This window comes from Halichoeres trimaculatus, unplaced genomic scaffold, assembly GCF_033239565.1.
Source record: "Halichoeres trimaculatus isolate MK-OKI-2021-1 unplaced genomic scaffold, fHalTri1.1 fHalTri1_scaffold_12, whole genome shotgun sequence".
Classification (NCBI taxonomy): domain Eukaryota; kingdom Metazoa; phylum Chordata; class Actinopteri; order Labriformes; family Labridae; genus Halichoeres; species Halichoeres trimaculatus.
In genome coordinates, this window is record NW_027437190.1 from 22,074,611 (window position 1) to 22,089,583 (window position 14,973).

General features: G+C 45.4%; 1 protein-coding gene across 2 annotated transcripts in view; it reads right to left on the bottom strand.

Moving 5' to 3' along the window:
- pou2f2b (POU class 2 homeobox 2b) overlaps positions 1-9,843 on the bottom strand; it is a 48,590-nt gene extending 38,747 nt beyond the window's left edge. For both annotated transcript variants that reach the window (XM_074683174.1, XM_074683173.1), the window contains exon 1: positions 8,473-9,843. In XM_074683174.1, coding sequence (XP_074539275.1) covers positions 8,473-8,572 — 100 coding nt within the window. In that variant the 5' untranslated portion in view covers positions 8,573-9,843. The remainder of the gene's footprint in view (positions 1-8,472) is intronic.
- Positions 9,844-14,973: the final 5,130 nt, after the last annotated feature.

Sequence of the window (14,973 nt, forward strand, 5' to 3'; positions counted from 1 at the left end):
CCCATTCTGCTGTGTATACACACTTAAACAATCACATGCACACACATCACGAGTGATACAACAGCCAGACCCTTGGTCAAGGCCACGCACAGGCAAGACAAACATATACATATAAATGTCCTGATCTACACACACATAAACACACACACACATGGGACAGGAGCCACATTTAATCAGCGCTGAGTCAAGTATTTAAATTATTTTCCATCTTTCTCCCCTTTTTTGTCTCCACTGACTTCCTGCTCCATCCTTGCTCACTCTTTCTTTTAACACTCCTCTACCCCCTCCTTTGTCTTTCTTTTCTCTACCTCCCTTGCCAGGCCTCTCTTTCTCTCCCCCTGTCCCTCTTCTCTTCTACTCTGTGTATTGATTTTGCTATAAGCGGTGTCCCGTTTGCGACAGGTTAGCGCAGACAGACAAAGGCAGACTTCATCAACCAGCGTTAAACACAGGAGCCACGTCCTCAATAATCACTCCATCACACAAAAGACGACGAGAGACAGAGCGAAGGAGGGGAGGAGAGGGGCATGGAGAGAGTATTGACGAATAGTGAGGAAAGGGAAAAAAACCCTGACAGAAAGGGTGCTGGAGTGTTTTCAAGGCTGTGTTTTCTCTTGCTTTAATTTGTAAAAACATGAGGATATATTTAACTCCTCGGGTTAAACACGGGAAGAATCACGCATAAACACATGAAAAACTTGTCTTATTTCTAATATGCTCTTTCACACAGGGTCGTTTTATTCAAACTTGGCTTTCGGCACATGTAGAAGTTCAAGGAAGAATCGTGTTGGCTGCATAACTGCCTCCAATTAGCATCTTATAAAATGTTAGGTTGAATCCAGAGGGGGAATTTTCTTCCTCTAACCTCATTATAGCAGTGAGTGTGTGCATGTGTGTGTATGTGTGTGGACTTTGCTTTCTAAAACAGCCAGAATTAATGTGTGTGTGTCTGTGTGTGTGTGCATTTATCTGTGTGTGTACGCAGACAGTTTTCATCTCCACTTAATCTCCCGCTCCTAATTCAGAGTGTACATTGAGCCGCCTAATAGGATGTGACTGGAGCGCCTGCTGCAGCGCTAGCTAGCCATAGCCGCTAATGAGAGGGCCGCCACAGCCGGAGAATCAAAGCGCTTCATCAGCACTCCTAATTACTGTAAACCTCGTTAGCTGGCTGGAGAGCTAACATCTGCTCTCGATAACAAAGTACATCCAAATATAACATGGACTTGGCCTGGTGTGCACAAGTGAGAATCAAAGAGCGTGCTGCTACCACACCCACTAGTTTCATTGTTCTCGTCTGTGTTGAAACTGTTAAGAAAGCAGAAGAGGTTTTCAGCTGTTGAGGTTGAAACAAAAAACAACTATTCAAGTTCAAGCTCATGATCCATTTTCAGATTTAAGAACTTAGTCTCCATGGAGTGCTGACACATGGTTTGGTTTGAACATGTGTGTGATTTCCTCCACCACCCTGAGGTCTGAGGGTGCTAATGTTCGCCATCTCTGAAGCAGCAGGTGTGTGGACAGCAGGTTTCCATGTAGCTCTGTCTGTTAGCCCGCTCACCCCCTCTCTATCTCTGATCAAAGCACTTCCTTCCAACCCCCTCACCACCTTCTGCTGTTCCTCTCTTCCTCCTCCACCTCCCCCTGGCCTCCACCTTCTCTCCCCCATCATAATTTGACTGATGATTACACTTGTCACTCAAGGCAGCATGTGGCCAATTAGGAAGAGGGGAGGCAGGAGGAGAGGAGGGGCGAGCAGGTTGTGGAGAAGAGAGGTGTGGGCGGCAGGAAATTTGGGTTACAACTTTTCATCGCTTGTTCCACTCAGGTAGCCTTTACAGCTTTTAGTTGAGGGAGAAACAAATATTCGTTTCAGTTCAATTTTCCTTAAGAGACTCATGAAGCATCCAAGAGCCGCTCTTTCCCTTCACCTCCTTCTGATGCTGCGGCCTTGTCTCACACTCTCTTGGCCACTTCAGTGTCTCTCCATGTTCCAGGGTAATCACAGACTCATTTAAAGTCACTTTTGTACACTACCTCTGACTGGTGGTTAAGAGTGCGGCCGCAGACTATGCTTTTATGGGCCTTAATGTGTCCTACAGACACTTTGGCAACCAGGCTGCCGCTGCCAAAGATGTGGGGTGAGAGGGAGCGGGAGGGAGGGAGAAAGAGAGGACAGACATATGAGGCAAACAGCCATGGCGACTTAACCAGGCTGAAAAAAGGGGGAACGAAAGAGGATGAAAGAGGAGGGAGGGAGAGGGACGTGCATGACAAAATGGACAGAACATGGGAGCGTCAAAAGAAAGGGGAGAGAGAGGTCACTTAGTCACTCCTTTAGCACCCCCCACCCCTGCCTCCTTCCTTGTCCCCTTTACAAGCAGACAAAGGGACAGAGGGGTGCAGCTCTTGTACAGAAGGAGGGGTTACGCCTCCCTCTGTTACATCCCCCCAATCCTCTCTTCACCCCTAATATTAACATACAAACAGCATAAAAAGATGCAGGGTGACAACAAAACCAGAGGAAAGGGATCCAAATTTTAATATTTTGATCCAAGCATCAAAATTTTCTCAATATGTTTTTTAAATTTGGTGATAATCATCTACAATGTCACACTAACTCTGAATTTGTATCAATATCCTGAATAGTGGGACTTCGCATTGAGCAAAAAAAAGGACAGAGTCTGATAGATTGCAGGAGGGAATAAGAGGAGGAGAAGAAGTGGTGAAGTACAACAGATTAATTTCAGAAAAGAGCGCTCCTGCCGAGAAAAGTATGGAGAGCAGAAAGGATCGAGGGGATAAAGAGCAGGGGAAATGCAGAGGAAGAGAAAGACAGGGGGGAGATTAAACATGCGTTCAACTCTCTCAAAGGGCTGAGCTGCTTTTGGAGAGGCTCTGTTATGTGTGTGTATGTGTGTGTATGTGTGTGTGTGTGTGTGTGTGTGTGTGAGCACTCCAGTGGGCGCATTTGCGATGATGTGACATTGCTTATAGCCGACATGTTCGCTGCCTCCGCCTCCACACACCCCGATCAGTGAGCACTCTCATCCAGCCTAGGTGTGAAGGACAGCAGTGGCACCCTAGAGGTTAATAGGACCCCTTCATTACCATAAATCTTATCAGCTAAATGAAATGGAGAGAAGGACCCCTGATTTAGTCCTCCGCTCTTCTGGCGCTAAGGGGAGACACCCAATCAAACCCCTGGATTTTATTGGTCTTTTTTATTATCTAAATGTACTGGCACATGAGCGGGGTGCCAGAGGTGACAGCCTGCAGCAATGAACAACACAAAAAGACAGCAGCTGGAGAAAACACATTGTTGGTGTGTTTATGAGACAGCAGCCATCGTGGCAAATAGACTGAACAGATGCTGGATGCTGCTTACAAATAATGCATAAAGGAATGTCAGGAGTTGAAGCTTTTTTTTCTTTCTTTAAGAAATAAGGCAATCAGTGAAGACAAACAAGGCAAAAATCAGCTAATCAAGTGTTCAATATTCTCTGCAGGAGTTCAAAAGCTTGATTTGACTGCCTGGCCTGACGGGGGTGATTGGCGGCATGTTGAGAAGCTCACTCCAGCCCTGATCACAGCCGGACCACCACTGACCGAGCCTCCACACACACATACATTCACACAACAGGATGTCTCCCATGTAGAGGTCAAGTGCGCTTGAATTCTCAGTATGTACATCTTCTGTATGTTACTGGGAAAAAAGAGCAAGAGAGAGGGAAAAAACACGGACAGAGGTATAAATCAATACCCAGAATGGAGTCAGGTGGTTTGTATGTGTTTATTCCTGCTGATGTGTTGATTAACTGCCTGTACGCACACACCCACACATGCACAAACACACGCCAGTGATCCGTCTCTGTGTGTGTTCTCCAGGTGATAGGTCTGATTAAGTGGCCTGCTCACCCGGCCTCTGATTAGGACTAATGCTGGGCTGTATATCACTGGACACAGCAACAAAGTGCACAACATTATTCCTGAGTGTGAGTCCTTGTTTTTGTGCATGACAGTCCAATGACAAAGTGTGAAGCAAACATGTTCAAGAATAATAGACGACCTGTAAAAAAACACTCATCAGCTCTTCTGATGAATACATTTGCATGATGTCCTCAGAACCTCTTTGTTACAGTATGCATATTTAAAAAAAGATGTGCAAAGGTCATTTGTCTTGTATGTGTGTGTGTGTGTTTGTGTGCTCAGTGGGTGTGTGGCTGGAGTTATTAATACGCTAATGGCTGATAATGATGTGGTGTATACGTGTTTGTGCGTCCTGTTCCCCAGGAGAAACTCAATACCACTCACTGTTGCTAATGAGCTGTGGGAGCTCATCAGCATTAATACTACATTAGTCTCAGTCAACACACATTAATGCACACAAACAAACATGAATACACCATCTCTATATGTGGATACAAAATACCAGCTTGTACACAAATCTCTGAAAATCCACTAAAAAGGTAAAGCCTTAATAGGATTAGGAGAATTTTAAACACACATTAAGGCTGATTTGTTTGGTTTAATCCAAAACTATCAAACAGGTTTAATCCCTCATACTTTGAGCCAATTTGAAACCATAAATCCATAGTTAGATCCATATAATAAAATCCTACAGTTTCTATGACAGCTCTTCTAGAGGAGGTTTTCAAATTCAGGTCTGACGTCTTGTTTCTAAAAAGCTTTAGTAAAACATAAGACGTCCATGCTGCAGTTTACTCCACTCAGTCGGGGGGCATCTATGATGCCTAATTTACGTAAATAGCAGAACCCATTAGCTTCCGAAGCATTCTGATGTTTGCCTGCTGCATTCAGAACCCCGCGGCTGCCTCATATACTGCAATCTAATTCTACAACCACAGGGAGAGGAGAGGAGAGGAGAGGAGAGGAGAGGAGAGGAGAGGAGAGGAGAGGAGAGGAGAGGAGAGGAGAGGAGAGGAGAGGAGAGGAGAGGAGAGGAGAGGACAGGAGAGGAGAGGAGAGGAGAGGAGAGGAGAGGAGAGGAGAGAGGATTGTATTGTGACAGAGAGCAGGAGGGAGTGGGGAGGGAAAAGGGAAAAGAAGAAGAGAGAGAGGGCTACAGAGAAGGAGAGAGGTAGCTTAATGCAATAAAGCATGTAGTATTGACATCTTTCTCGTGTCTATTGATTCCCCATTATGTTGCTAACAAACCCAGGTTGACATTTTGTCATTTGCAATCATGTTAACACTGCGACTTGCACGCTCCCCTCCACAAACCGATCTATACCCACACACACTCGTTTGCACATGTAGTCATGCTTTTGCACGCACGCACACACACACATTCAGACTGTCTTTCCTCAAATGGTTAAACACATGCCTTGTCTCACGTTATGTAGACATGTGCCAGCGTCAGGTACACATGAGGGAATGTCTAGGTAGTAGCGAGTAAGCAAAGGCACACATCTGTGGTTATCATGATATGCTGATCAAGGCTGAAGACTTCATGAAAACACACAGTTTGTGAAATTATCAGAAAAAGTTTTGAGAGAAAAACGTCAATAAGCGTTGGTTAATGTTACTCGGTCTAAGAATCAGGGACAGAAACACAAGGGTTGAAAATCTGAAATGTGTGTGTACGAGAGAGTTAGACAGTGTTGTGTAGGAGATGGTGGCTAATGGTGTGTGACAGAAGGTGCATAGCTGAGATGAACTGAATCTGTGTGTTTGTGTAAGTGTGTGTGAGTGTGTGTGTGTGAGAGAGACAGAGGAAAGCAAAGCAGTCTCCAGTCTCCTTGATGTCCCATCATATCATATCATATCAAACCCTGCGCTGTGTGGGAAACCTGTGGTTTCTCCTCTATGTCCCATTAAACTTTCATATAACAGTTAATGCTGATGGCTTCACAAACCACTTTACTGCACACAAACACACACACACACACCAAGTTCACATAGCAGAGGCCCTGACCTGTACCTTCACAGACAGAATGCCATTAAAAATAGAACAAACCTGGATCAGTTAGAGCGGCTTGCCATCCAGGTGGAAAACGGTCTAACATGCTTGTTTTATGCCATATGATGGTCTGTGTGTTTCATGATGAGGCGTACGTGTGTGTGTGTGTGTGTGAGACAGAGAGGGAGAGGGGGAACGGGAGCCCCCACAGGGGTTGTGCATGAGTGCTTGAGGCCTGTTGTAACATGAAAGAGAATGAAAACACAAGGGGCAGAGAAGGGTCAGGTGGGGCTGAGTCAAACACTTCTGATGTGACCTCCGACCCGACACTGAGCTCAAACTCAAGGGAGTCAGGATCTGCCACCAGTCAAAGAGAAAAGTTAACAGAGAGCTTGAGTCAAGAGTCCTACAACTCCCAGGAAAACCTGAGCCTGTGTGTGTGTGTGTGGAATACTGCTGAAGGTCTGGAGAGTGCATTGAGCTCACGGGCCTAAATGATACAAAAAGTAGCTGAAGACACCTCTGAGGTTTGTGTTTTTCAGAGTACGGACTTTCTGTTTCAGTCCTGAGATGCTGAGCCGACCCTGCACCCATTTAATGACAAACCCTCTAAGCATGAAAAGGACAGCACCTTGTACCGTGTTATCAGCGTGGAATAAAATCAGCATAGCATTGTGAATCACTGTTATCCCAGAATCTAAGGACTGGAGCAGCACACATCCCATCAGTTTGCATGCTTATTCAGATGCTGGCCCTGGCCCGGGACGCTGCAACATAATGGCTCATCCTCGGTTTACTCTCACCTCTCAAGCTCAAACTGGGTTTTTCTTTCCCTCCTCGTTTTTCACGCTGTCATCTACTCTTACTTTCACCCACTTCTCTCTCTCTCTTTCTCTCTCATGCTCTCTCCTTCCACATTTTTTTTTATCTCATTCTGACATTCGCCATTTTTCAACAAAAACTCCGCCTCCCCCCTCGTCCTGCCTCCAAGCCCTCTCTCTTCTGTGTGCATATCTCCAGAGATACGGTTGGTAACAGGTCCCTCTCATCCCCATATTCTCCTTTTTCTTGCCCCTCTATCACCTGTCCCCTCACTGTCACATGCTGTGCTCTGATGACGGAGTATGTGGAGTATAAGGGTGAAGTCTGGCATCTCAGGAATCAAACAGGGCTTGAACTTGATCTGGAAATGAGAGGGGAACTGTGCACTGAGGGGGGTACCTGGCCCTTTAAGAGCCCATACACAGCTAAGGTGCACATCATCCACATTTACGCACCATTTCGCCCTGGTACCTAAGTTGCTGTATGTATATGCATTAGTGAATAAGTTTGACAGTGAAATATGGCGGAAATAAAAGCCCATTGACCCCTTATTGTGTTTCCCCTGACTTCCCTACTCTCCGCAGTCCTTCAGTAAGCACACAGAGGACAGAAAAGACATTCAAGCAGACGCACCCTTCCCTCTCCAAAGACGTAGTGGGGGGAAAGGGTTGAGCAGCTGTTGCATGTCTGACGAACAGTTGAAGCTGGACTGAGCTGGAGCTCTCTCGCAACGATAGTCAGTGACACACTGAAGCCAGCCTGGCTGCTCCCACCATGCGTCCTTTTATTCCGCTTCAGCGCAGATGAAACGCAGACGGCGCCCCAGCTAGCACCCTGCCCCCTCCTCCCTGACTCCACACTCCCTCTGCTCCTCTGCTTCCAAGCGTGCAGAAGCGGAGCAGCACTGGGACAGAGAGATGTAGTCAGTGGAAGTCCTGTTTTTCTTTACAGTTGTGTTTTCTATGATGCGATCCTTGTCCCCCAGCAAGCATGCAAGTCTCAGCTAAAGCCACATTCAGAGCGAGTCAGAGGTTACTGCTGAGCTCAAAGCCGAGTCATTAACAAATAATGTGCAAAGATAAAGCACAAACACAAAACAGTACGTAATAAAACGGCAGAATAGCGGTGTTTTCTCCCTTTCTTTCAGTATGTTCGCACTCCACCGTGCACCTACTCTCTCCTTCTATCTCCCCCTCTCTCTGCTTCCACCGGCCCAGGAATCGATCTCCGCAGGATCGATAAGTTGGCATGAATATTCCCTGCCTGCCGAGAGTCTAGTTGGGGAGAGACGGAGGCTGAGGCTCAGGCGCAGGCAGTGGAGGAGAGGGGAAGGATGGGAACAGAGAGAAGCGAGAAAAATATTCGGAGTTAGGGGCACAAACGCCGTGGAAATTAAGCAGGACACGGGTGGGAGACTGGCGCATCGTGCCACGGAATGGACACCAATAAAAGGACGTTTTACGCATGAATTTTCTATCAGTGTGGACGCTCCAGTGCGCTCAGGAACGCTTCCTTGACTCCAACAAACAGCCAGCGTGTGTAGAGGACTCCGTTAAAGCCTTCAAACGGAGCCGGAGGAGTGTGTGTGCGCGTGTAAGTGGGTGTGTACGCCAACAGCTCTCCTCCGCTGCAAGTGCATCGGCACCGAGCAAGGCGGGGCGGGTCTGCATGGCTAACCGACATGGAGGATGTGTAGCAGAGGAGAAGACGAGAGAAAAATGTCTTACCGGAGTTGGAGCGGAGAGCCAGAGGGGACTTGAGACGCCAGGCGTTGAGGTCAGGGGCAGTTCTCTGAAACACGAACGGCACCGGCAAGGGAACAAACATGATCTTCCTCCGGCTTCTTGTTTTGATGCAAATAATCTGACAGAAGTAGAACTGTAATAAGCTCTGTCCTCTTCTGGAGCTTCTGTTTCTCCGTCCGTTTCTCTGGTAGACAGCTTTGGGGGAATATTTGGTATGGACAGCTCACAACATTCGCCGTAAGGTGTGTGCACATGTAGCCCAGCTGCGCACTTCTATTTACATTTGTGGACTGTTGGCAGACATTACTTTTGGGGTAGATGTGCATAGAACATATATGTAAGGATATGGTCCCTTGAGTGCAGCAGTTAGCTTTCAGTCCAGACAAACACACAGACGGATAGACAGGAGATCACTTTTACAGGCTGCAGGAAAAGTTGTGATACAATTACAGGCCTATTGTAGCACTTTCAGAGTTAAGTCTGTGTGTCACCTGCTGTCGTTGATGCATCTGCGTCTCTGTTACCTTTGCTCGGCTAAAGCGTTCTCCTTGAGTAAACATAGGGGCCCGAGAGCTTATTGAATCCTCTCGCTCCTCACCGGTAATGTTTCCTATAGGTGTGAAAAAGCATGAGAACAGTCGCTAGCCTACTCCTCTAGCTTCACCAGCCGGGCTGAGCTTTGGTATTCGCTTTGCAATTTAAAGTAAAACACAAGAAAATAATAAAACATTTAAACATACAAGAGTAAAAAAGGCCAGCGGAGTTATAAAGTCTTATTTGGATTTCTGTTATAGTATTTGGTTTGATCTATTGTATTTGGTCTCTAGCTGCACGCGCTCCTTCTCCTCTCCTCCTTTGCATGAAGGCTACATGTAAGACATTCATACGCTCGCGCACAAGCAGCGGGTCGCGTCACGAGCACATTTAAAACAGCTTCATTAAAGGCGATCATCAACAGATAAATAAACAAGTCAGGGTTAGAAGGGCTGCACGAGAACACACAGAAACACAAGGCGCGCGCTTGGCCCTGACGCTCCTCCTCCCTCGCTCTCTGTCACAAGGCAGTAATTAAAACGCAATCAATCGATAAATAAATAAATAAATAAATACAGCGATTAAATAAATAATTAAAAAAAACACAAACCAACGGAAATAAACAAAGCGTATAGAATCCGGTTGTGGTCTCCGTGTTATCGGAACACTTGCCTATCTCCGTCCATCCGTCTGTGTGTCTTTTTTGTCTGTCTGTGTGTCCCGGTTTTATTTGGGAACCCCAATAGCTCATTCGACCCGGCTCCCTCCAGGATTGTAGCGATCTGCCACTAGGCTGGCCGCAACATTGAGGCGAGAGAGGACCCGCTACTACTCACACATCACCACCCCACCCCCGCACCTCCCTCCCCTCCATCCACTCCCTCCCACCACCCCTCCTCCCAACCACCCACCCCCCTCCTCCCCATCTCCCTCGTTTTCACTACCGCTGCAAAAGGTATCCTGTATTGATTTCTGGATTTTTTCAACCCCTCTCTTAATAATGCCGACTATAATGATGCCAATGGTGATCAGTGCATTACTACCGGCATGCTTAGGAAGGGATGAACACCAGACCAGAGGATCCATGGATACCTATAGGTGCTTAACGCTAATACCTGGCAGGAGAGCCAGCATGCACATAATCAAGTTATCTTATCACTGCTGCTTTTAATAAGCCCTCATGAGCTGGACTGGGGAGCATCATTAGGTTATTAAGAGAGGAGAGGAGCAACCACTGCTTGGAGAATTGTAAAGCTGGTTTTAGCCTCAAAATACATTTTGGTGCTTTTTAAAACCAAGGTGCACTTAAGTGTTTAAGAAAAAATGTCCAAAATGTTGAAAGAAAGGACACAAGAGTCCCTAGGGGCAAAAGGATTACATCCTTTATGCAAAAGGTGATCACCAGCTCTCTCGTCTCCTGCTCCTGGATCTTCTTTCCTCCACCCAGGCCTCCCCAGGCATGCATCTCTCCTGTCCTCCCCTCTCCTCGCACTCCTGCCCTCTCCCTTCTTGCCTCCGACATGTTACACGCTGTCAATTACAGGCCAGCATCAGTCAACTCTGCCCGCTTACACACCAGATTATTGTCGATATAGATTTTTAAATAGAAAAATCTATACCTTAAACATCGCAGTCAATACGAGCAAATCAATAGGAATGAGTGAGCTCTTTGCTCCTGCAGGGCCCTGAAAGCACCATCCCGCAGGACTGTTAATATCTGCTCACTTAATGCTGCAGCTCATTAGGCCTGTTTGAATGAAAATTGCTCATAAAAAAATGATTTTGCTTTCATCATGAGACTCGTGATTTTCACAGTCATCAACAAACCACAGCCATTTTCTCAATAAATGTGTGCTGGACCCTAAACTGGCATATTCTTAATTATGAAAAATGTGTCATCCTCTGTAGTGGACATCTAGGTTTTATTGTCCTTCTCCCTCCGCTTCACGTATGACAGATGACATCCGCAGGTCCAATGAGGGAGAGGAGGGGAAGGGAGCAAGAGGAGGACTAAGAGGAGAGGAAGAGGAGAAGGAAGAGAGTGATGAAGAGTGAGGAGAGTAGAAGAGGAAGGAGTGAGGCAAATGAGAAAGAGGATGGGGAAGGAGGTGAGGCAAGAAGAGAAGGAGAGGAGAGAGAAGGAGGAAAAGGGAGAAGTGACTCGTTGTCCTTCAAAGACCCCCTTTTCTCCACAGAGGGAGCCATGCGCGCCCCCTTTCCCTCCTCCCTACACTCCTTCCAGACAAAAGCAATTATTTCTTGTAGAATGTAGTGTGGTTGTGCGCGTCTGTGGAAGAGAGGAATGGAGGGAGGGTGTGCGAGATTGAAGGAGGGGAAAATAAGATGGTGTTGGAGGGGTAGAGGGTAGGAGGATGGGGAGGTGAGGAGGAGGAGGGATGCTAACACCTATACAGCATCCACCCCTCTTCGTCCTCCACGCACTCTTCTGACCAAACTCTTCTTTTCCCTCCATCTGACACGAGCTCAAAGACAAGAGGACCATCAGCTGGGCATTCACACATGTAAAGAGACTCTCATACACCTGCACATGAATTTCAGATGAGTTGTTTTAGACCTAACAACTTCTCAGGTAGAAAAAAACCCTTACTTTTCTTCCCTAACTGTAAAAAAACCTCATGGAATACAAACACTATGAAACCCAGAGCTAACACCCATCTCACTTATCTTCGATTCTGTCCATCTGTCTGTCTGTTGTCCAGCACCGACCACCTAAATTCAGTTAATGGCCCCCCTCAGTGTGTTCTTTGCTTGGTGCCTATAGGGCCCCTGCAGCGAGGTGGTCTCTACAGTTTCTCTCTTTGGGTCTATGGGTCCCTCTTTGGTCCCTGGGGATTGAGAGAGCTCCCCTGGGGGGCCCGCTCAAGCCAATAACCCCTGCTGGACTGTTCTCATCGGGGGCCTGCGTGGTCCTGATTGTCCACCTCCCTCCCTATCAAACCTCCCAATCCACACAGAGAAACAGAGCACAGGTTCCATTGTTTTCCAGGCGGTATCTCCCCTCTGCTGTAGTGAAACACACTTCTTCGCAAATTCTCCCTCTTTCTCTTCTAGCAACTCTTTTTTCAGATAGAGAAATAAAGTAATGAAATAGTGGATGTCATCTTTGAAACTGAATGCTAGTAGTGAAGACCAGTGATTCAGGAACAGTTTTTGTTAACTCAGTGAATATTGAATATTTTTATCATCACAGAAATTTACGTGTTACGTGTTTTTACAGGGGTGCACTGTCTGAATATTCTTTTTTTTTCCAAACAAGAGAGGCATCAGTAATTTTTATGTGGATTAAAAAACTGCTTCATTAAAAAATAAAACATAAAGCAGTTTTTAAATCATGCACATACCTTAGAGTTTGTGATTTGCAACTAGTTCCACACAAAATCATGCAGTTTTAAACATTTTGCAACATTTTAATATTTATTACAAAATGTGCAAAACATAAAGTAGAAACTTAACTTTGTATGAATTCACTATTTATATTTATTTTCTTTCCACTGACCAATATAACCTTGTATTTTTCATCATTTTCCACCCTTTGTAAAAAATTACTTGTGAATAAAAAGTTGAATTCAAATTGATTCAGGCTGTCTCTGCTTTTCTTTTCATAGGGAATGAACCATTTTTGATGGCTTTTAAATGTTATCTTCATATCTTTTAAATATTTTGTATTGACTTAAATTTTATACTGATTGGATGAAACTAATCAATATTTTCTAAGAAAAGGGAAAGATTCACTAAAATGAAAAGATTCTGTTTAAAGGTTTTATCTTTTCTGCACAAGCTGGCTCTTAAACTTTTTTTCTTCTACAATAGTTATAAACAAATTTATTCATTGAAAACAATTTGTTCAGTTCTTCATATAATGTGTTTTCCATGTCATGTGCTGTAGGTTAGAGTGTGGCATGAAATATTTATCCAATCAGAAAGAGCCAGAAGTATCCTTAGGCTATACATTAGTCATATCATGGGCCATGCATTAGTCATATACTTTATTGCACTCTTGGTAATTGCCTGTTATTCAGTTTGAATGATTGATTTGACTGGTTGAAAACACAGTGTTTGAATATTGAATATTATTTTTATTGTAAATGATGCAGAAGCAGAAAAGGCAACAGCAGGGTGTCACAAAAATAAATCTTTAGCCTTCATGAAATGCTGCATCGCAGATTATGTGTGTGTGTGTGTGCACGGAAATCTTTGTGTTTGTGCGTGCAATTGTTTTTATTGCGCCGTTCCATATTTGTGTGTGTGTGTGTGTGTGTGTGTGTGTGTGTGTGTGTGTGTGTGTGTGTGTGTGTGTGTGTGTGTGTGTGTGTGTGTGTGTGACCCAGCTCATCCTCAGGTTGTTCGCACCCATGTCATGGTTGTAGTTAAATGGTGATGTCATGTTGACAAACGAGCTGGTTGAATTAAATTCTCACTCATCAATAACGGCGTCGGACGGGAATCAATAGCAGCCAACAGTGGCGTTACTGCCTCTGTCAGCGGCCTAACAAGGACCTATTAGAATGGACAACGCTCTCTCACTGTCGCCCTGTCCCAATCTCAACCCAGCAACGCACTCTTCTCATATCCTCTCTGCACACACACACACCAGCAACACACAGCAAAATGCAATATTCACATAGAGCCATGTTCTGACATGATGTATAGATTTGTCAAGATATTATGGATATGATGCATGGGTTTTTATGAGGTTTGTTTGTTGGTGTCTTTGCCACTGTTTGTGTGTGTCTACACACTGTTTGTGCATGTGTATGTGTGATAGAGAGGGAAAGAGTGTGTCTGTTTCTGTGTGTATGTGTGGGTAAGACCTGTGTGCATTTTGGTTAGTGCCAATGGCAAGGTTGTGCAGGCTTTGGATCCCAACCACAGAGTTCAGATCCAACCAAGATTCAATCAATCCAAGACGACACACATGCAGGTAGGAAAAAGTGAGCAGCCAGTGTGTGTGTGTGTGTGTGAGTGTGTTTGTGTGTGTGTGAATGCGCAAGAGTGTCTATGTAGATGTCAATACCTATTCACACCCACACAAAAAAGTCAAACTCGTACACCAAAAGTGATAAAACTTAAATTCAGGTACACACTACCATACTCGGATATACAACAAAAGAGCTACGTACACACACTTACACACAAAAAATGCACACACAAACCAACACTCTGCTGCTATCTCCTTTCTTGCCTTCTTCCAACTTCCCCTCTCTCTCGGTTCCCTTTAGTGAACAAGCAGCTGATCCAGCTAAAGCCCTTGTTCCTGCTGTATTCCTTGTCTTTTTTATTAGTTTTTATTAACTTTGCCTCCCTCTCTCTGTCAGCACTCTCAATAATCAATGCTGATATATTGCCAATATCCAGCTCAGTCCCTCGTGCCATCTTTCACAGAGGCTCTGTTATTGGGGGAGATTGGCCCAATAATAATGATATTTATTATAGATATTTATTATCTGGGTTTGTGGCAGCACTGTGGACGCACCCTGCTGAAGACTTACATGCCGGCCATCTCTACCCACAGACACATAAATGTATACACTCACACAGGGACACACATACACACACAATCTCTCTGGGACTCTTTAATTTACACTGGTAATATCAGGCGATTATTCCCCATACAGATAGTGTAGGGTTATCAGCAGTGTTAGCACACAGTGGCCATAACCATCCATGTATTCACTCAACGTTATGGAGTCCGCAGCACCTGCATATGTGTGTGTCTCAGTGTGTGCGTGTTGAGCCCAAGGTTCACCTATGGCAGCCTACCGGCGCTGAGCAGTGTTTAGAAGCCAACGGAGGGTTGATGGGAGGGGTCAAGATTCAAACAGCGCTTGGTCAGGGGAGGGGATGCAGGAGAGAGGGGACTGGACAATCTGGCCTCTCGCCCTCCTCCTCACACACACACACACACACACACACACACACACACACACA